The sequence below is a fragment of the Sciurus vulgaris genome, assembly GCF_902686455.1.
Source record: "Sciurus vulgaris genome assembly, chromosome: 14".
Taxonomy (NCBI): domain Eukaryota; kingdom Metazoa; phylum Chordata; class Mammalia; order Rodentia; family Sciuridae; genus Sciurus; species Sciurus vulgaris.
Genome location: NC_136475.1, coordinates 74,414,977 through 74,438,091, shown reverse-complemented (window position 1 = coordinate 74,438,091; position 23,115 = coordinate 74,414,977). Strand labels below are relative to the sequence as shown.

Below are 23,115 nucleotides of genomic sequence, written 5' to 3'. Positions count from 1 at the left end.
GCTCATAATGTTTTATAATTTAAAAATTAAGCCTGGTTATCAGATAAACAGATGAACGAAATTCAGGTGCCTTGAGGGCATTTTCCCGATCAGCTGGGTTTGAAGGCTACTCTCCAACCACGTTCCAGCTTCTCTTCTCTACAGCCCACAGCCACCACCTGGGCTCTCCTAGCCACTGACTGTTGTCCCCTCTGACAGAGAGGGACAGGAACGACTTCAGGCCTCACAGAATTTTCAGAGGCTTTAACATGCCTTGGCTTCACACCATCTCACTTTCTGCTCCCCAGAGACTCTGGACAGCGTCATTTCCTTTCTCAAAACCTTTAATGGCTCACAAGGACCTACCTGTTCCAAACCCTCTGCCAGGTACCCAAGGCCCCATTTCTGACCTTACCTGATGCCCCATCTTTTCCGTGTCTCAGGTGGACCTGTCTCTTCCCCGAGAAAGGCCCATCCTCCTGCTCTGAGCCTTTGCCAGGCTGTTGTTACAGTCTGGGATGAGTCCTCACTTGAAATCCCACTGTATACTTCAAGTTCATCTCAGACGGCTTCCTTTCTTCCTTTGGCCTCAGAACATTTTATCTGAAACTCTTCCCCGATGCAAAATTCTACCTGAGCTTCTGTGGTCCTTCTCATTCTTTCTCCTTGTCCAGTACTGAGTGTCCAACAAAGAGCACCAGTGGTCTGTCCCTGGTTTGGTGAGATGGCTGACTCCACCCTCTGAGCAGGTGACCCCTTTGGGCAGGTAGAAGCCCAGGGCACTAGGTGCTAGCTCCCAAGCTGGACACAGTATTGCAACAGTGCTTAGGCATAGCTCCACAATCATGCAGATACCAGGCTGCAGAGGAGCTGTGAGAGGCAGCACTCAGGGCTGAGCTCATGAGTCAGACGGGAAGTTCCTGACAGAGGGCGGGAAGCAGCACTGCAGATGCTCCATGGGTGTTGGGCATGGCCTGGTCTGTGGAGCTGTTTTACTGCTTGTCTTCTGCCCTCCACTGGTGCTGTGCACGGTCTTGCTGTTCCACAGGGCTCAGCTCAGAGACAGAGGCCTGACCCATGTGTGCAGGTGGGGAAGGAGCATACAGGCTGGGGAAGCACCAGGCAGGACATGGCAGAGACCTGCATGCAACAGAAACCACAGGGGACACCACTCTGCCCCCTCATCCACCCTCTCTGCTCTTTTCTGTTTTCTTTTCTCCCAAATCTTAGATTTCTCCATGACTTCATTCCACAGGCAACCCTGCAGGGAAGTCTCTGCCTACCCTGACCTTTAGGGGGCTTCTGAGAATTGAGGGGTACAATGGGTATATCCCCAAAACTTGTATGCTGAAATCCTAACCCAACCTCCAATGTGAAGGCATTGAGATGGGGCCTTCGGAGGGCATTAGGTGGTGAGGGTGGAGTCCTCATGAGCAGGATTAGCACCTTTATGGAAGTGACCCCACAGGGTTTTCTTACCCTTTTCTGCCAAATGAGGCCACATAGAGAAGGTGGCCATCTATGAGTCAGAAGTGGGCCCTCATCAGGCACCAGATCTGCTGACACCTTGATTTGGATCCCCGGCCTCCAGAACTGAGAAACAAGTGTCTGCTGTTTTAACTACCCAGTTTTTATTTTATAGCAGCCCAAATGGACTACAATGAGGGGTCACTTTCCTCACTCACATGCCCTGGACTTTCATTTAATCTCGCAATAAAATTATGGGGCAGGTATGATTGTTGTTCCCTTTACTGAGGAAATAACTGAGTTCAGGGAGGTTAAATAGTTTGCCCCTTGCACACAGTTAAGAACTAGAGGAGCTGGGATTCGAATCTATATCTGTATCTATATCATCTAAGAGCACAGTGACTGACCTCTGTGCTTTCAAGGAGCAAGTGGGTCAAAGGAAAAGGGGAGATGAGGCTCCAGGAAAGGCTTGTCCTGTCAGGGTGGGAGAGATTTGAATGCCGTTCAGGAGATGGCGGGGGATTCGCTAAGGGGGAGACATACTTGAAGGATGGAGAGGGAAAGAAGGGTCACTGGGAACCTTAAAGGGACTCCTAGAAGAAAGAACAGGGACCTCATTCCAGATGACCTCAAACTCCTCTATTGTCAGAAAAGTTATTTTCAGTAAAAGGCCTGGGAGGAATTTTGGGGCTGGGTGGAATGAAGGCGTCCAGTCTGCTGTGGGACAGACTTGAGCTGAAGGGCATGTCTGCAGAGCACAATAAAAGGCCTGGCTGAGCTCTGTCGCCTCCCTGCAACTGTACACCTCTGTGCAATTAATGAGAACAGGTTTTGGAAAGAGCTCTGTCCCTTTGATGACTCCTACTTTGCCTCTGGCTGCCCGATCAACCATAGTCACACTGAAAGAACGAAGCAAGATGGATGAAGGCAGTGACCTGCCTCCTCTCCCCATCCCAGGGAAGCCCCACTGGAGAAGCAGCTGTCTTCCAGGGAAAGGCCCACACCCTATCCGCTCCCCCTGCCCACCAATGGCAACCCTTCACCCCAGCTGCATGGCTGCTGAGCTCGTGGAGGCTGGAATTTTTTAGAGAAGATCCGCTGGGCCATCTCCAGGTGCGCTCCTGGCTCCTGGCTGCATCTGGACAGTGAGTTATTGCAGCCTGTTATCTTCCGCAGCAGGTGGAGGCATCCTGGGCTGCTGCTTCCTGCAGAGCGAAGCCAGGTAATATTTACTGGCTCAAGTGAGTAAGGAAACCAGCCCTGTCAGAGCGCAGAGAATGCGTCTCTCACCCACAGGTTTTTTTTTTCCTTCCCCTTCTTTCTTCATTATGTTTGTAATTTTGTTTTATTATTTCCCATTGGAAAGCTGTGAAATGAAAATGATGCAATCTACTGCTGAGAAATAATGTCGTGCTCGGGTCCTTTTCCAATAAGCCCCGAGGTTTGCACGCTGACGGCTTCATTAAATTAGTCGGCTCCATGGCAAATGGAAAAACGCTCAGAGCTTTGGAGCTGGCTAATCCGAGTTGGGCTGCCAGAGACCACAGCCCATGAGGGAGCTCAGACGTTCGGCTCTGCATGGCAGGGCGAATAGGCTTCTGCCTGACACGAGGGACATTCAGAGGCCACTATGTGTGTAGAGCTGCTGGACCTCCTGTATGGCCCTCGGTCCTTCACTGCACTCTGGCGGGCAGCCACGGTCCCATGTGCATAAGGGGATGGACAGGCTAGGGCAGGACAGGGTGTCAACTAGATGGACCACAGGTACAAGGCAAGGCAAACCTCTCTCCAGGCTGCCAGATGCAGTTGGATGTGCCTGACATTCTTGCAGATGAAGCACAAGGGCTCTGCCCACCCTTCCGTCACCATCCCCCTGACCCCAGTTTATGAGAAGAAATTCTCTCTGGTCTGCTCTGCTGTAGTATTAAAGATTTCCATTACTGACAGTTCTTTCCAGTTAGCATTCTCAGTATTAAACTCTGTCGTTATGAAGTAAAATATGCATGATCCCTAAATCTATGTGTACTATAACAAGATTTTATTGTTATGAATTTGTCTTCTTGGTCTTCCATTTCTGCCTTGGCTGTCTTTTTAAAACTCTAACATCTGATAACTAGCCAGGAGGTAATTAGGAAGTGGTACTAAAGAATCACAGGCTTATTCTCTCACTCATTCACAGAAATTTATTGAGTGTCTATGGTAAGATATGATCTCACAGCCAGTGGGAAAGAGTGGTGACAGCTAATTATGGCACTAAGGAATTCTGATCTGAGCTGACACAGGAAGTCCACCCCCGCCACACACACATAAATATTGGATAAAACAATTTGAAATCACAGCTGCATTTGAAAAGGAGAACAGAGAGATTCCAGATTCCAAAACCAAATGGGAATTGAGTGAGAGTGGGGAGTGAGAGCTGGAGGGGAATCAAAGGAACAACATATCCCCAAGGCTGGGGCTTCCATCCAAGCAGAAGCAGACAGGAGGAGGCCCAGGGCCTCATGGGTGGCAGAGGCCGAACACAGGGCCTTCCACAGAGCCAGGTGCCTGGAAGGGCCAGAGAAGCCCATCGACCTCGTGGGCGAGTGGAGATGGCATGGAGTAGGTCTAAGATTTTGGGTGGAGGAAGCAATGAGTGAATGGATGGTCACACTCCGAGCTGTGCCAAGCATAGAGAGGTCCTAATTCTTGTCACTTGGTGTAAAAACCGCCAAGAGAAGTCACTGTACAAAAGGGCATGAGCTCAATCCCACAGAGGCAAGCTTAACCTTGCTTTGATGCATGTCTCCACAACCAGGGTGCCTGGGAAGCCCAGAGGAGAAAATCCCCACTAAAGATGAACTCATAGGAGAAATTACAAAGCACATACCGAAATGAACTGCTAGGGAGTGTAAGTCTCAGATTGGACGTGGCACCAGGCTCAAACACCCACGCAGAGCCCAGATTGACCTAACACCTCCCATGTCTCCCCATTCGCTCAACACCATCATGCCCCAACTCTAATCCAGACACCAGAGAGTACACAAAGCCTCTGACTCTTTCTCCATGTTCCTGAAAACAGGCTGTCCCTTGGTATATGTCGGGGGTGGGTTCCAGCACATCCCTACATCATGGATCCCAAATCCACGGGCCCAAGGCCTTCTACAAAGGCCTTCCATGCACTTTATCCAATTTCTCTTACATACTTGAAATCACCTCTGGATTACTTAAGATAACCTCATGCAATGTAAATGCTACATAAATTGTTTTTACAGTATTATTTAGGGAATAACAACAGGAGAAAAGTCCGTACGTGTTCAACACAGATGCGGGGTTTTTTTTCCTGCATATTTTCAATCTCTGGTTGATTGAATCCATGGACACAAAACCTGTGGATGTGGAAGGCTGATTGTCTACACACACACTCACATAACATATGTACAAATTCCTTCTCATTTAATATGCACATCACGTTCAGATATTTAGAAAGGAGCTCATATTGTTCCCAAAGGCAGATGTGATCTGGGAGGGGGCTTCTGACACCTCCTCACCTGCCAGCGTGGTGAGATTGCTATAGAGGGGTGACCCTCCACTCCAAGCATGATTTGGGATCTGAATCTTGTGGATCCTGAAGCTCCTGAGTCAGGGTCTTTTTTGTTCTCAAAGTTTTGTGTCTTTCGACAAACTTTCACAGCTACAGGTGACCAACTAAGTGAGTTAGTCCAGACTACTAAAATTTGGCATTGAATTCAATGATCAGAGAGTAGACTGAGGGCTCCAATTCAGCGTCCACCAATGGGCCTGGAAGCCAGCAAGGCATGACCACACTCACTGTACTGAGCATGTGCAGGCCACGGGCATCCCTGGGGTTGTTGCTGGTTGCTGTCCTATAGGTATCGGTAGCTTTGTCTTGAGTTGGTACAGGTCTGGAACTGCTGTTCTGTTTGCTTTGACATCACATATTAATAGGAGAGAATGTAGTAGAATAATAATGTTATTCTATTCCAGTTACTTAGGGGAAAGGTGGCTGGGAAATGGCCTATTCCCTTTCTTCTCTGCAGAGTGGACACGTAGCTTACAGAGCCTTCAGAATGTCTCCTGTAGATGGCTTTATCCCTCCATGGCCTCCTCCCCTTTTCCCAGCATGGAGTGAAATAGCCCCAATAACAAAGCCACCTGCTAACTACAGAAAGGTGGTGGGAAGATTGCATCACAAATACCACCACCGAAGGAGGGTCTGGGTCTGCATGCATCCACTCCTGCCGAAACTTCCCAGTCCAAAAGAGTCTGCAGCAATGGGCTTTATAATGAGCTCCAACAACTTTCCTTCACTGAAGGCCTTTCTGGATGAGGGGGATAGGCACCTGCTTAGAATTTAACAGTCACTGTGGTGGGTGGATTCTAAAAGTCTCCCATGATTATCCCTGCCGGCATTCACTCTCCTGAGGAATCCTCTCTGCTTGTGTATGGCCTGCACCTGGTGACTGCTTCTGTTGAGTAGAATATGGCAAAAAGGAATGGGCAGTAATGTGTGAGATTTGGTTGTAAGAGCCCTTGACTCCCATCTCGTGGATACTGCGCCTTCCTGGCCTGCTTGCTTTGGAGAAGTGAACTGCTAGCTGGAGAGGCCCATGCAACAAATGAGGCCAGCCTCTGGCCAACAACCTGCAAGGAGCTAGCAACTACAGAGTGAGCTGAAGACAGATCTGTCCCCAGCTGAGTTGACGGTAACCCAGCTGAGACCTCAATCACAACTTCCTAAGACTCCCTGAAACACAGAACCCAAGTAAGCTGTGCCTGGATTCCTGATGCATAGAAACTGAGAAAATCAATGTGTGTTGCTTTAAGCTGGTAAGTTACAGGGTCATTAGTTACGCAGCAATAGATAACAAAGACGGTTACCAAAGAGTACATGGCGAACTTACCTTGGCAGAGGTAACAGGAAACTTAATCAACATAGACTGTTCCTTAGGCACTATTTGACAAGAAGGGGCAACCGCTGCACCAATTTGCAGAGCACACAAGTAACATTAGGATTTATTAAGGTAAGACCCTCCTATGCTGGTGGCCACAGACTGTGTGGCCCCTTATGGGATCACAGAGACAGTATTTTAACCAGGAAGGAGGCATCAGAAATTAGTTAGAGACCTGCAAATCAGGAATGTTGGGACTCCAGATTAGACAGATTTCCTCAGTGAGCCAGGTATGGATATGCAGTAAAAACCACTGGTTTGGCCCTACTTCCCTGTATGACGTAACAGGAAACCATGGGCAGAAGTGACGTGTCTTTGGGGATCACACAGCTAGTTGGTGGCAACCCAGGATAAAGGTGCAGGTCTCCCACCTCCCTGTCTTCTTCATCCACTCTGCCGCAAGATGCCCTCCCACTGCCCGCACTCAGAGAGAAATCAGCTTAGCCCCGGGCCCGTGAGAGAAGGAACAGCATACGGTACTTAAGGACAACTTCCAAGGTTATTTTTATTTGTTCTGAAAAACCACCTCCATCCTTCATCTCTTAACTTAGTCCTGGCCTGGTGACGAGGAGAACTTTCCTCCCTGGTCTCCGTGGGTGCCTCTTTTGTACAGAGGGAACGACAAACATTTCCCTTCAGGTCTGGGCCTCCAGGGACCAATCAGGGGAAGACACAGCCAGGGCTGGAACTTCACAACATTGAGAACGCGTGGGATTCTCACTGAGCCTGTTGGCTTGTGATCTTTTCCTCCATCCTCCCTGAGACAGCTGCTCCTGTCCTGGGGGGCTTCGCTCGACCTCCAGTTCAGGGCGTCTGGTGCAGTCACTGGCTCTTCATAGCCTGGTTTCCAGTCTGTTCTGGCCCGGGCAAGCACTATCCCTGGCCCAAGCTGGATCCGCCCAGGGTCCTCAAGAGCTCACCATGTCCCAGTGCTGGCTCATGAGTGAGGACTCACATGGGTTGACCACAATCTCCTTGCCATCTTCTGTGCTGTCCCCGAACACATCAGTGTCTAGGCAGAGGTGCGATGCTACGTGCTCGATGCGGGAGCCCGTCTTGGTCCATTGCTAAGAAGACAGAGAGGGGAGAGGATGAGCTGCATTTCTCTGGCTGAGGCCCCAGGTCCCATCCATAACAGCAGAGTTCCAGCTTCCTCAGAAAGGTTGCTACCACGCATCTAGGGTCAGCCCGAGACTTGATTTCATGGTCTCATGGAGGAATGAAACTGCAACTAATTGCTCTGCCAGGGATTGTTGTTGGTTTTCTTTTTTTAAAAAATTGGATTAAAAAAAGTTAAAGGCAAAATCAATATGTTTGCTAGGAAAACTCATTAGGAGGCAATAACTTTCCAAGCAATAGGCCAGAAAATGTGAAGTGAGCTAGTCATAGGAGCAACCCAAGCCACCATCCACACTTGGTACCTGTGCGGCTGTGAAGAAGCGGCAGCCAAGATGAGTGGGCCTGCTGTGGGCAGCTGGGCTCAGCGGGCATTCATAAGCCAACAGACCAGGGGTCAAGCTGCATTGCTACTGGCACCTCGGAGAGGCATCCCAAGTGACATCCTTCCTCCCTCTCCTGCCCAAGGGGACTCTCTTATTCACCCTTCCTTTTCCAACAGTTGCTCAGTTTTCCCGCCCCTGAGACTTCAGTCTACCCAGACCATGACATTAGGGAAGGCAGCCATGCCCCAGGGTCCTGCTGAGCCCTTACCTGTCTGGAATCTCCATTCTTGCAAAGCACAAGAACCACCGGGGCACCAGGAAACAAGGTAATGACTGACAGGCACAGCTCCTCCTGGATGATCTGCTGGGTGTACGTGAAGGCCCACACCTGTGGGGAGAGCAGGAATGTGCATTCAGGATGGAGGAAGCCACCACTCATGGGATACCACTGTGTCCACCTAAGAGAATCAGTACAGCTGGGTAAGAAGTGCCAGGGGGCCCAGCACGCACTGACCATCAACAGGGTCACCTTGGAAAATACTATGCAAGGGAGGTCACACCTCCACAAAAGTTTCTGTCCCCACTCCCATGAAGGGGCCTGGGCCTTTGCATGCCTGCAGCTTCTAGAGTCACTGAACAATTCTGGGCTTTGGGCAGGAGCCTGAACAGCACTGGAGCTGAGCTGTGTGGTATCCAGAGTCTGTTTGGACATAATGTCTCCAGACTCTGAGTCTGTTCCTCACTCTTGACATTTCACACAACACCACCACCTAGCTGTCTTTAGAATGTGCCCTCTTCTTTGAAGACAGCCCAAACTGGTGCCGTGAGAACATGAGGGGTATGACAGATGCAGAGAGACGGCCAAAAGGGAAGAGGAGGAGCTCCAGGGAAGGGCTGGAAGAAGAGCTGGGAGCGGGAGTTGAGATGTCAAACTATTGCAAGAGAATGAAAATACTGCAACGTGGTACGGTGGTCGACTTGGCCTCTGAACGCCCGCAGGGAGAGAAGCGGAGGCATGGCTGACAAGCGGAGATGCTGGTGTAAGGATTGGGTCTTTTCTGAGGTCAGCACAGGGAAGGGTTCTCATGCATATTCCCTCTGCAGTGCCAGAGGCCACAGAGAAACCGCTGCTGGGGAAGTCTGATGCACTCTCCAGGCCTCATGAAGGGGTTTTCCCAGGTTCTGACACCTTGGCCTTCACCAGGGGGCAAAGACCTTGACTCCAGGATCGGTCCCCTCACCCACCCAGGGAGGCTGCAGAGGACCCTGTCAAGGCTGTATTTCTGCCAACTAGTTGACCCTAAGCCTCTGGACCAGGTCCCCCATAGATTACCTTTCTGTGGCCTGAGAATGAAAAAAGGGCCCCTCAACAGGCTAGCACCCTGCCCTTGAACCAAGTGTGCCCTAAGGACATGGTCTTCATCTGCCTTTCTTTCTGCATCTTCCCTGCCGGCTCCTGGACCCAGTCGGTCCCCCCCCCCAGGGCCTGCTGAACATCCTGAGGTCTGTCTGGGACCTGCTTTGCCCCCCTCTTCCCCCACAGGCTCAGGCCCTTCTGCTGTCCTGTCTGCACAGCTCATCTTCGCCTGAGTTGGCCTGCCTAATGGATGGCAACCACTGCCTTTCTTGACCTAGGACTGTCCCTAGTCCACACACCCCTCAATGGGGCCACCAGCCAGTGGGAGCTGCTATCCCCTAGAGAAGCTCCTGTGGATTCTTTTGTCCCATTTCAAACTGCTGGTGCTGAGAGACCTAGACCAGAAAGTATTCCCTGGGGGGTGGACAACTAGAGATGGACAATGATCATCCCCAAATTGATGTTTCTCACAGCCTGGTGGTGGGTACATTGGGAGTTCTTTATTCCATTTCTATATCGACATATATCTGAAATTTTCTATAATAAAAAGTTACAAAATATATTCCTTGGGACATACCAAGACATTCTCTGGCCTTGTGAACATCATCATTGCACACAGCCATTTGCCTTGCTCCAGGATATGCTGAAAGGGGAAGGAGGTCTGCACAGAGCAGTGCGATGACCTTGAACTGGCTGATGATGGCTAACATTTATCGAGTACTTTCTGTGTGCCGGACACAGTCCTGAGAGTTTTACACTGACTAATTTAATCTCCATAAGAATCCTATTAAGTAGATATTATTATTACCCCCAATTTGCGGATGACGAAACCAAGGTCCAGAGAGGTTGTATAAGGTCACATGTTGGCAGTGGCCCCACACCAGCTTTCTCCAACTGCTCTGCCACTGCTGACGCTGGCTGAGTCATAGCTGATGTGGCAGCTCCTTTAGACAAGTTTAGTCATGGGAGAAGATGCCTGTCTGTGAGTCCTATTTGAGGTTAAATGTAATAAAGCCATAGACCATTTCACCTTGACAGGAGAGGTGGAGATAGGAAGAGATTCTTGGGGGGTGGGGGTTTACCAGTGATTGAACTTAAGGACACTCAACAACTGAGCCACATCCCCAGCCCTATTTTGTATTTTATTTAGAGACAGGGTCTCACTGAGTTGCTTAGCCCCTCTCTTTTGCTGAGGCTGGCTTTGAACTCGCATCCTCCTGTCTTAGCCTCCTGAGCTGCTGGGATTACAGGCGTGTGCCAGCATGCCCAGCTAAGAGATCCTTTTTCTATCTACAAAAAGATTCTTCTGTGGTCAATTCCCAATGACAGCCCTATACACAGGCAACAGTCATCACCCATGTCAGGGCCTGGGGTGGGCAGGCCAGAGAGTAGACCCCTCCCTGACAATAATGGGAACTAGGGCAAGAGGGTGAACAGAAGCCTTCACTCTGTGGATTCCACACCAGGCCGCAGGGCACACATGCTGCCAGCCCGTGCCTGCCCCTCTGCTTCCCACCTGTAGCCTCCATATCCAAGCATGCCTACTCTGCTAAGCAGCTTCCCTGGGCCTAGGTGTGTGTATTAGTGACACAGCCCACCTCAGAGGGCAAACCAAAGCAGGAGATCCACCCAGGTCCTGAAATCAGGTTGGGGCTACTGGGCAGGGAATTCTGGGATCCGAGATCTCTGGAGTGTGATCTAGAAGGGGAACCCTGCATATAAGCCCAGAATATTCCTTGGCCTATGGAGAGGAGAGAAAAGGGCCCAAGGCCCAGATCTATGGGCAGGGCTGCCAGGGAACTATATGTCCGGGTCCACAGGACAACCAACCTCAAATTTAGATTTTTGCCATTCTCTGGAAATGAGGCTGAACAGTCACGGATGAGGACAGAGAATGAGGTTTGCTCCTCTGGTCCATTACCTGCCCATGTAGCCCAGTAGGGAAGCACGAATTAGCATTTAAAAATAAATCCTGTCATTATCTTATGACCACCACAATATAATGACACTGTTTTTTTGTGATAAAAGCATTAACAGATTAAACACAAAAATGTAAAATACACCAGTTTCTGAAATCTCATTTTGGCAGCTCTTTTTTAATGTCCTAGGGGCCTGGGAGTGCTAGGGATGGGTTCCCCTGACTTCTGAGGCTCCCTGTTCACAAATGCCTTTTGGGAAGGAATAGCCAGATGGCACACCCTTGAGGTAGGGTCTGAGGAAGTCACCCCCAAGACCCCCAAGGGGACTGTGTGAGGGGGCACAGACATGGGAGGAAGCCCTTCCCTAAGTGTGTTTTCCTAGTTGGTCCTTTCCTGGGATTTCACTCAGCCTCACAATCTCCCAGGAGAGGGCTGACCTCTGGCCACATTCTTAGGAGGGGAGGAGAGGAGAGAGAAGGCCGAAGAAGGAGAAGGTATGGTAGGGAGGCAGGGAGAGCTGTTCTGAGTTCCACTCTGCACCCATCAGAGTTCCCAAAAGGGCCAGTGATGAATGAATGTATTAAACAAACCCTGAATCAGAAATGGACTCAGGGAGGGAAAAGCAGTCACCTAGGCAGGTCTGGCCTCGACTGACAAATGCTGGGCCCTCTGAGGCTGAAGACTCCATCTGGGGACTGGCAAAAGCACCGCCCATGACCACTGTCCCTCTCTACCCCCAATGTATACACACACAGCTGACTCCAGGGAAGGTGAGCCAGAGGCTATCTTAGAGGCTGGTGTGGGGACAGCAAGCCAGGGGCCAATAAAGAAGGCCTGCTCCTGGCTCTCCACCCCCTTTACAGGTCCTGAGGAGAGAAACTGACCACCTGTGCTCCGAGCATGTCTGAGACAGCCATGGCTGGTGGGATCAGGAAGCGGCCTAGCAGTGGGGCACTAGTCTTCTCTCTCCAGTAAACACCTTTCTGGTCACAACTGGAAGCTGGGATGGGAATCAAAGGGGCCACAGTGCCCCACCTGGGGCTTGCTGTCTTTCCCGGAATGGACAGGCAGAGAGGAAAGATTTTTCTTAAGAGCTTAAAAGAGGCAGGGGTGAGGAGGAGTCGGGAAGAGGGTCTGGTTTTGGAATGGTCCAGGCTCCCTCCTCTACTAGGCAGAGAGAATCAGCTAAGAGCAGTGGAGGGATTCTGTCCCCATCCTCATCCAGAGGACATCTGGCAGTGTTTGGAGACATTCTTTAATTATTATGATTGAGTTCTACTGGCATCTGGTGGGGGGTGGGCAGGATGCTGCTAAACATCCTACGATGCACAGAACAGTCCCCACAACAAAGAGTGACCCTGTCCTGCTGCCACGTGCTGAGGCTGAGGAAGCCCAGCCTCGTCTGCAGGCAGCAGGCCTGTGCCTCACGCCTGCTCTGGGAGCGTTCATGTTCAACTGGGGCAGAGCCAGCCTCGCTTACCCCATCTGTCAAGTGGGGATGAAAACAGGACACAAGCCATGCAAGGGGTTGCTGGAGGACAAAGGAGGTGAGGTCTGGTGAGCCCTCGGCCCAAAGTCTGACTCTAAGAGTAAGCACTTCATAAGTCGGATTCCATGCCACATGGGAAGAAGTGTTGGATGGAGTAAGAGAAACATTAACCCATGCAGGAAAGTGAGGTGGCAGTGTTTTCAGGAAGAAGAGAGCCCACGTCATTTACTGATGATGTTGAGGTCCATGTTCAAAAATGCTTCTGAGCAGGGATCACTAAACAACTAAAAAGAAAAAATGAGCCCAAGATGGTGTTGCTGGTTTCGTGTGATCAATGTGACTCCTGTCTGAAAGGGATTCTCTCAGGGCCGGGCCTGGTTAGGTGCTTCCCATTTACGGTCTATTTAATCTTCATAAGATGGGAAGAAGTTACCATGTTATGGAAGTTGGTACTGAGGATCAAGGAGGCTGGCTGCTGGTGGGATCAGGGAGTGGTCTGCCCAATACCAGGAACAGACCCTGGAGCTGACTGCGCATGAGCCCTCCTCAGCGAGATGGGATCTGAACTGAGAGTATCCAGGGCCTCCAGCTGGCTTCCAACCTTGTCAGTCACACCAGGGAACTCCTTAGTCCACGGAACATAGCCTTAAGGTTCTCTCAGACAAGCTGTCTAGAGTGCATGAGCCTGGGTCCCGTGAACCTTTCATCCAGGTAAACTCCTAGGTGCTGGATCTCTGAAGGATCAGCCACCGTGATTGGTACCGATTGTGACAACAGCTCAATGCACTGACTGCCCAGGCTGCAGTCCCTTCATCAGGTGTACAGACACGGGCCTCAGGCCTACCCCTAACCAGCGGCAGCAGGGTCACCTGTAGGCCTCACACATTCTTCTCCTGTAATTGCCTTAGGGTTAGGGTTAGGGTTAGGGCTTCACTGGACTCACATTCGGGATCTTTTCTGTACTTCCAGCTCATCCTGTTCTCTTTTCCACATCGCAAAAATAGAGATGCACATGGGATTAAAAGCCCAGCACATTTTGTGTTGGGTCATGGAACTGGGTTTTGGGGTGACTGCTGGGCTGGAATCCTGGCTCATTTGCTTACTAACATTGTGAGCTTGGGTGAGCTACTCAACTCTTTCTACCTGAGTGACTTCAGATGCCAAACACTCTCAGTCACTATGGCAGAAGGTCCATATGTGGGATGAATGGGTTAACCCATGAGTTCCCAGGGTGGTACTTTCCATTTAGGAAACTGCTCTGATAACAGCGACCGGGAGAAGGAAGAGCGACAGCCCTTCAGATCTGCCTTTGGAAACTGCCCAGGTGAGGTGCTGGCAGGGGGCTTGTGAGGGGCTCTTCCCAACGTTGTGCTGAGGAAGTGCCAAGAGGAATATGGCGCAGGCAGTGGGGTGACAGGCTGGCGGCTTGTCCCCCTGGAGGATGCAGGCCTCCACACCTGGAGGGGTCAGTGGGCGTGGCTCTGGGAAGAGCTTTTGTCTTCACCCAGCCCAGGGTTTCCAGCTGCCTGCTGGTGAGCTCCCAGGCCAGGAGCCTGTCTGACTGGGGCCCAGGTGGAGGAGCACATTAGAATTTCTAATTTATGTTTTCCTCATTCTTTAAATTCTTTTAAATTTAAATTCTACCTTTCACAAGTGTTTTTCTAGAGGACTCAGTAAAGCCAAGAGGAAACTTGTTAACCTGGAGACTTCTTGGGCTTCACTGGTTTTCAAAGGCTTGATGTATTTCTCCTGCATCTCCCCTAGGACATTAGTTCACCGGTACCTTCAGTACACATGTGGATTCAACATTTTGCCCCCAAGGTTGACAAACAAGCAAGAAGGCAGGTGAGGCAGAGTGAGGGGTGGAGGGGGATGAGAAGGTATATGAGCCAGTGCCACTGCTGGAGGAGTCTCCTTGCAGGCGAGTGGACACCCAGTGCCTAGGGCTCAGCCCTCCTGGACAGTGAGTGACAGCTGGATGTGGAACTCGGAGCTCCTGGTCCCCACTCTCTGTGGTCCTGGGCTTCAGAATGCCCTGCCTGGTGACTCCATCCTGATTTCAGGATCAGAATGGAGCACATGTCTGTGATCATCCTCCCAGGTGGACTGTGTCCCCAGCACAAACCTCTAGGCCAAGGGCAACCTTTTAGAGAGGTGTGACCATGCTTTTATACGGAGGCTGGGAGTTCACAGTGTGAGGCTGAACCAGGGTTAGGAAGAGAACATGTATCCCTGGGGCCCTGGTGTGGAATCTGAGGAGAAAAGACCTCCTTCCACCCTCTTGCTTCCTATAAATGTCAGGAAAGGGTCTATTCTCTGGTCTGCCCACCCCAAACCCTGTCATGAGATTGTGTCTGTTGCCTATTTAAAAGTGCTGTCATTGGAAATTGGCCACAGAGAAGAATCTCTTTGTGGATAGGGAAAGAACCTCTTGCTATCTCCAACTATCTCCTGTCAAGGTGGAACTGATCTGTGACCTTAATACACACAATCTCAAAGAGGAAATCTTAGGGACAGGCGCCTTCTCCCATAAGCTCTGGAATCAGTCATGACTTCTCGGTCAGCAATAGCAATGGCGGAGCTGTTGGAGAGAACTGGCATGGGGGCCACTGCCAGTATATGACCTTAAACAACCTCTCTGGGTCTTGGTTTAACCATATATAAAATGGGGATAACTATATACCTACCGAATAGGGCTCTCATGTCACTTCTTTGAGACAGATGAAGTGGGTGGAGAGAGAGATGGATGAACGAGTGATGTCCAGGCTTTGAAGGTCAGATGCAATGCCTTCTGGACTGCCAAGGGCTAAGGAGGTAGGTGGGCAGAAGCAAGCAGGGGGCCAAAGCAGGGTTAAGGGGCAAGAACACTGCCGATGCCTAATACTAGCCGAAAGGGTTGACAAAGACAAGAGTGGTGGCGTATGAGGGAGGAAGAGGGGACTCTGAATGGAAGAGAAAGGAAACAGAGTGTTACAATACACACACGCACACACACACACACAAACACACACACACACACACACATGCTTGGGGAGATGATTTTAGCTGAAATGGTTAAGTGGATTTCTGTGGGTCCAAAATGGGTTTAACACTGTCAGAGAACTTGGACAAGTGCCCAGTCCTGCTCCTGGGCCCTGGAGAACAGGAGCTGTGTCTAGTCCAGCATGAATCCCCCCATGCCTCCCTTGCAGGCAGTGTGAGCCCAGGGCACTGCACCCCAGTCTACTGAGGTGGACTGAACGCTTCCCAGGTCCCACGGATCTGCTGGCATCCTCAATTCACAAGGCTGCTGCACAAACACTGTGGTGCTCTAAAGGCAGAGCGGAGCTGCAGCCCAGCACTGTCTTCCAGAGAATTCTGCTCACCTGCTGACCCTTGCCATGATGACCTGGGGTGCCCGGTCACGGGGCTGGAAGGCCAGTTGGCATGGGCTGGTTCTCCTCCAGCCTGATAAAGGCCTGGCCACCTCTGTCCAGGGCCAGGACATTGAAGGACCCTCTCAGAGGACCATAGAGCCTCTTATTTCCTTATGCTGCCAAAGACAGCAAGTTCCAGAAAAGCAAACTCCTGTCCCAGGAGCTGGGATTCCCAGGAGCACCACCCACATACAAACTCAGGGACATGATGTGTGTCACCTACTCAACATTTTACAAAATGCCACTTGAGAAAATTGTGTCACTGTCAGCCAGGCAACTACACCTAAAGCAAAGTGGATGGATACCTTGGTTTCCTTTCCCTTCTTCCTGTCTGACTCAGGCAGTCACCTCCCCTGTCCTGCTGGAGCAAAGAGGGTTCCTGGAAAACTCTTGGCAAGTCAGAGCTGAGTTCTGGATTTTTGTGGTTAGACAACAGGGGAACGCTGAAGGCTATGCTGAGGATGGGAACAACGGTTTAGTGACCACAGCCGAGGTGGGGATGAGGGGCAGGGATTGCAGCCATAACCTAACTATGGCTGCTAGCAGGGGTTACTCTGTCTCCTTGAGGGTATCTGGTAACATCTGCAGGCATTTTTGATGGCTGCAACTTCTGTGTGGCAGGTGCTACTGGAATCTGTGGTCAGAGCCCAAGGCTGCTGCTATGCAGCCTATGACGCACAGGACAGTCCTCCACAACAAAGAATCGTCTTGCCCAAAAGTCAATAGAGCTGAGTTTGAGCAACACAGATCTAGCAAGAAGCCCCAAATGCAAGGGAGCTCTCGGGGAAGATGTGCAGGGGCTGGCAGATGTGGGGACTGCAGGAGGAAGAGGAGCCACAGGCACTGGGCAGAATTGGAATCGTGTTGCCTGGAAGAAAGTGGTCAGGTGGGGAGAACCGGTGTCGACGGGAAGGCAGCCAGGGTGCTAAGAGCTGCTCACACCATCTGTGGACTTGAATCACAGATGAGTTTGACTCAGTGCCCAGGATTAGTGAGTCCAGGTGGGAGTTGAACCACGAACCTTCGATCCTTAAGCCCTCTCCTGGGACCTGATGGTGCCTGACTCCTGAGGATAAAGGTCAACGTCAGCAGGGAAGAAGGCATGATTTGGTTCCTGCTTCTCACTGGCCTCAACATCTGCTGTGCCTCCTCAGACCCCAGTCTCCCTGCAGCCCTTCACAGGCAGCACCCTTATACTGAACCTCAGGTCTTGGCACCTGCTTTATTTCCTAAACCACCCTTTCTCCCCTTCCTGGCCAGGTCTCTTTCCACTTATCTCTCAGGAGACAGCTCATTTTAAGTCCTCTGGGACAACTTCTCTGTCCTCACACCTAACTCGGATGCCACCTGTCTCTGCTCCTGCAGGTCCTGGCACATGCTCTCCAGATCAGGAATTATATCACAGTGGTTGGTCACTTGCTTATTCAGTCCCTTGAGGCCTGTGCCTCAGTGATCATCTCTATATCTTCAAGTGAGCAGGGAAGTATTTTCTGAATGAATGAGTGAAGAAATGAATGGAGACGCAGAATCTGTGAATCAATAAACACGGGAGAGCTGCAAAAGTGAAAAAAAACTAAAACAAAAACAACACCCCATGAAAGAGTTTACGGAGAAAATACAGTGGCCTAAGAACCTTGGCGAACGTCCACCCTGGGGCCTTGAAGAGAGGGAGAGGAGTCGGCTGAGAAATCAGACAGGAGAGACAGGGATGCAGGCGAACAGGGATCCATCCTGTAGAACAAGGAGGGCTGTCGGCGAGGGATGCGCTTGGCCAAGGGCCACAGAGGTTGAGACAGGTTGTGAATTTGTCAGTGGCTTTGAAAAGAGCAGGCCTACAGTCCTGCGGACTTGGGGAGAGCAGGAGAGGCAGAGGTGGATGGAGCCAGTGATCTACAGAGGGGAGGACAGGGATGAACGAGGACACTGCCCAGAGATAAGGCAGAGGATGTGACTGTCACCAAATCTGATGGAACTGCCCAGAAGTCAGAAGTCACCGGGAGACTCACTTTGTCTCAGACGTGGCGCCCAGCAGAGGCTTTCTCCCTTTCCATGTCACATTTTCCAGACAGCTTTGACCTCTACCCTGCCTGACCCAGCCCGTGTTTACTGCCAGTGGGAAGGAAGGACATCAACAGCAGATTCAACAAGCTCCTATTAACTTATGGGCCATTTCCTTTGGGTAAAATGTTGCCTCTCAAGCTGTCCTAATAGAAATTCTGTGTATCTGGAACCTGGCAGTGTGAACATGTGGCAGAGTGGTGGTGGGGGGGCCTTCCTTCTCACGCTCCCCTACTGATCTCTGTGTAGAACTGGGCCCCTGATGATGCCTGAGAGCTTGTGATCAGGCCAACCTGGCCACCTCCCTCCTCTGTGGCCCGTGGTGCTGCGTCCCCAGCCAGTTTACTTTACCTGGGACTTCACATCCTCGCCTTTGATCTTGGCACAGGGGCTCAGTTTTAGGTTTAAGACCTCTTGGTTCTGCTTTTGAGACTCAAGGCACTTCTGCCTCTGCCGGATTTTGCCCTTCTGGATGGAGGAATCCTCGGGGACTCTGGAGGAAAGCCACAAAGAGAGATGAGAACCCACTGCTGTTGGGATCAAGAATACGAGCAGCTGGAGAGGTTGTGAGATGTTCTGAGAATGGCAGGCCAACTTCCCCTGGGCTGTCACTAAGATTGGCATCTGCTCAGAGAAGGATGTCACTAGGAGGAAGGCAGCAAGGGAGCATTTGGGAGCCGCAGGGTGAAGGACCCCTGGGATGGAGCCTGCGCCGCTGAGTCCAAGCTCTCAGGACACAACCTGAGGCACGAACACCAGCAGCTGAGAAATACTGCCACTAGTTACCACCAGTCCCTCAGGCTGTTGATTTGACCTGATTCACCTTCTAGTTTCAAGGGTCAGAAAAGTCAGCTAGCCCTGCTTCTTAGCCCTCCCTAGGCTTAAGATCCCTGACCCAGTCGGCCACGCTGCCTCCTCCAGGGCAAGCTTCTCCTTGCTGCCAGCCATGGGGCAGGGGTACCTGAGTTCCGGGTAGACATTCTCCAGGTACCACTTGAAGCTCTGACAGTTCAGGTTCCTCCTGAGGCTCACTCTGCTCTCAATGCTGGGGGTGACAGGGACAAAGACAAAACACAGCCGTCAGAGGCAGAACCCGCCACGGTGGCCCAGGCTTGGGAGCGTAAGTCACAAGCAGTGCCCCATGTGCTGTGCCCACCTGTCTCTGGAGGGTGCCGGGAAACGAACTAAGCAGAGACTTGTACAGCTCAGGCCAGGGCTATGTGTCACCTAGCCATATCCATGATGGGGAGCGGTGGCACTGAGGACTTCAGCTTTCACTTGAAAATGGAATTGGGGCTGTTTTGACTTTTCCTTAAAAACAAAGGTGCCAGAATAGTCAGAGTCGGTGGTCACCCACCACTGGGGCTCTGGATCTACTACTCACGGTCTCTCTTTGGATTCTGCAGCTGAAATCCTACTCCACAATGGCCCAGCCTCAGAGAATCCTCTTCCTTGGCTGGTGCTAGGGTCTGGGCATGTGACAGCTCATTGGATATTCACTGGGCACCTACTACGTGCCCAGCATTGTACCCAGTGCGGGATAGGATGGTGGCATAAGGTGGGTCTGTGGGGGCTGTGGACAACTCAGAGCTGCCTGTTGGGTGCATGGTGGCCAAGGTGGTAATGGTGACACTAGTGTCTGGAAGGAATGACGGACATCATCTAGACAAACTAGAAGGCAGCTGGGGTAGGATTTCAGCAGGTGTGAAGAGGGGATGTGGGTGGGAAGAGAGCAGGGACAGTCCGCAAGGGGCACTGCTGAGCCTGGGCTTCGTCTTAAGGGCACCAGGTTGAAACCGAGGCTCGATGCAGGGTGTGACAGGACAGTGTTTGCACTTTGACGGCATCTCTTAGATGGTTCTGGAATGGGCTTGGTAAGGCAGAACTAGGGAGGGAGGTGACCGTGGAACCCCAGTTGCCAATCATGCTTTATCCCAGAGGTCCAGGAGGGTCAATCCTCCACTGCTCTCCAGCTGCACTGCTGGTACTCACCTAATTCCCTTTGGCACCCCATCCTTCCTGGACTAAAACAGAACTGGCCCTGCCTCTATCCAGCCTGGCCGCCTTCCACACCCACTCACACTGCTACACTGGAACTTCCCACAGAGCACAAACCACACCTCCCCACCAGCTCTCAGCTCCTCGGGGACAGGATGGTCAGGTCTGGAACAAGCTCAGTGTGCGAACGAGGCAGCACCACCAGGACCTGCGGATCTTTTCCATGGGGGTAGAGATCTGGAGGGAGGAGTCAAGGTTGATGCCTGGATTTCTGATTTGGCCAATAAGATCCAAGGAAGAAGGTTCATGGCAATGGGATGAACATGGGCTGAGGGGCAGGTTTAGGAGTGAACTTCATGGGTTTAGGACTTGTTGAGTCGGAGGTGTCTGGGAGGCATCTTGGGAGTGGCCCAGTTGAAACTTGGATGTAAGAGGCTGGAGTTCGGAGGAGAGGTCTTGCTCAGAAGTAGAGATATGGTCATGGGCAGTGGAGATGTGGCAAGTAGTGCCAGGGAGAATGTGTCCTAAGAAGGGGGCTTATGACAGCCCTGCAGGAAGACCAACATACAAGGGGCGGGGAGAAGAAACCAAGCTGCAAATAGGACCAAAACGTGTTCTGCAGCAGCAGAAAAACCTAGACTGCAGAGCTTCGGAAGCCCAAGGGCCAGAGGGGTGGGGAGCCACCCTGATGCCACAGAGGTCAGACCACTGCGTGGTGAGGCTGGGTCCTGAACAGGCAGAAGGAGGCGGTGCAGGAGATGAGCCACACTGGGAGGAGGCGGGGGTTTGTGGTTTGTCCTTCCCCGACTTTAAAGCCATGGAGTGAGTGTAAATGCGCCTGGGAAGGATACATCAGATTCGCAAGGAACAGAGTGAGTGGAGGCACCAAGCCCCGCCATCTGCACACTGGAATGCCAGGGTGGGGACAGGGTGTCTTCCACTAATTCCACCACTCAGGCCATGCCCCAAACAAAGTGAATCAGCCCACTTGGGGAGGAGCCCAGGAGTTGGAGGGATTTAAAGCTCCCCACTGTGCACACAATTTGGAAACTTCCCCACTAGAACCTTGTTCCTCAAATTGGATCCTCAAACTAGCTGCATGGCATCACTGGGGAGCTGATTAGACACGCAGACCTGGAGAATCACATTCCCCATTGAGCCCCGGGAGCTCTGTGTGCACATTAAAGTTTGAGAGGCCCTGCACCAGGAGGCAGGAGGAGATCAATCCAGGCAGTGGGAACCTGATAAATGTTGATTTATGAATGAGCATGGGTATGAATGGTGCATCAGAGTGCAGGCGGAGGGCTGGCCTACCACCCTACCACCACAGGAAGCACACATGTCCCTTGAGACAAAAGAGACCAAGAAGGATGGCATAGATGCACTGAAGCTAATGGTTGTTTGTCTTGGGAAATCGATGTTGTCTATTTCATCTGTAAAACAAGTGTTATTGGCTGCAAGGGAAAGGGTAGGTGGACTGGGGGCAGGGAGTGGAGGCTTACTGAAGACGGAGGGGAAGTTGACTGGGACAGCAGGCATCCTGTGGCCTCACTGAGACAGATGGCTATGGAGCATGATCAGCAGCAGTAACTATACCCCAGCATTGTCCAGCAGCCTGTGCACAGGGAAGGAAGAGGTATAAAGACAGGCTCCTCCAGGGTTGAGAAAAGTTTGTGGGCTTGGGGAAGGATGTTGCTAGATGAACCACAGGGCAGAAGATCTCAGACCCTTTGAGATCAGTCTTTAAGCAAGAGTGGAATCCAAGCTGGAGAGGGAAGTGGGTAAAGAGAGAAGGGGTGGTGGACGTGGCCAGTAGACGGGAAGCCTAATGAGACTGAGAGCCAAAGTCTCGGCAAGGAAGGAGCGAGGATAACCAGACGGAGGGTGTGGACTGTGATTTTAGAGGTGGGATGATTTGGGCTGGTTCTGATCTGGTCCTCCTGTGCATGATGGGCTCACCCTATGAAGTTTAGGCTGCAAACACCATTTGCTCAACAACCTTCGCATCACTAGTGAGTGACATCAGTGGGACAAAAAATCATCGGCTGCTCCCCAGGAAATGCAAATGATAACATCAAAGAAACTGCTGTTTTCTCTACTCCAACCAGCTCTGGGGGATGCAAGGCCATGATATTTTGCAATCAGGTCTGAGTGTCCATCCTCCTCTTGCATGGTGTGGTCTAGGACAAGGACTTTACCTGTATAAGCCCCTGTCTCATCTGTCAAACAGGCTGTTTCTCAGAGTTTGGGAAAGATTAGATACTTCATTTAAGGACATCTAGCTCTTAATAAACACCCCTTTCCCTCTTCTCTTCTACTGCAAAGCTTGAGCATTGCTAGAGGGGACATCTGAATGCCTACTGTCTCTCCAAGGAAGGAGGGAAACAGACATGGGCCACTGAAAAGTAGGAGGAGGAACTCCAATGTGAAGGGACCAGTCCAGCATTCTGTCTTTCTGTGGAGAGCTGCAAATATCAGAACACTGTGCAAGGCCCAGTTCAGCTCCCCACTGGGTTGACAGTCCAGGTGGGCAGCAGGTCCTTGCACACCCAGAACTGGGTGGAGTGCTAAGGGGTATGAAAGAAGAGCAGCTGTAGTTCTGGGCCTGGAAGAGCTTAGAGGCCCAGGGAGACCGCTAAGCTGGTGGGCCTGGGGGCTGGAAGCCCTTCTGGCCCCTTTGCCTTCTTAACCTGCAGGGACACTTACTTCCCAAAGGGCCTCTCCAGGGCAAAAGGCCGAGCTGCATAGAAGTACTGTTTGTATTCATCCATCCACACTTCAGCTATCCGTTTGGTGTTCCTAGGGAGACAAGGAGTGTCAGGAATGGGCTGTCTGGGAGGACCTGGGACGCACCCAGTTGAAATACACACACATGGCAAAGCTGGCAGCATCCTGCAGGTGGGGACCACCATGATGAAGAGTCTTGACATTATGGTTCTCAGGACACTGAGCGCAGCCACGCCTCCCCAATCTCCAAGGCACCCTTACCCCAAGGCACAAGATCTTAGCAGTAACAGAACACCTTTCACCAAAATGTA

The 23,115-nt window shown here is 51.4% G+C and overlaps 1 protein-coding gene across 3 annotated transcripts in view; it reads right to left on the bottom strand.

Moving 5' to 3' along the window:
- Positions 1-6,878: 6,878 nt before the first annotated feature.
- The window catches only part of GALNT14 (polypeptide N-acetylgalactosaminyltransferase 14), a 202,617-nt gene continuing 186,380 nt past the window's right edge, over positions 6,879-23,115 (bottom strand). For all 3 annotated transcript variants that reach the window (XM_079109966.1, XM_079109968.1, XM_079109967.1), the window contains 5 exons: positions 22,784-22,876; positions 19,041-19,124; positions 18,431-18,572; positions 8,109-8,228; positions 6,879-7,465 (listed from right to left, as the gene is read on the bottom strand). In XM_079109966.1, the coding sequence (XP_078966092.1) occupies positions 7,307-7,465; positions 8,109-8,228; positions 18,431-18,572; positions 19,041-19,124; positions 22,784-22,876 (598 nt within the window). In that variant the 3' untranslated portion in view covers positions 6,879-7,306. The remainder of the gene's footprint in view (positions 7,466-8,108; positions 8,229-18,430; positions 18,573-19,040; positions 19,125-22,783; positions 22,877-23,115) is intronic.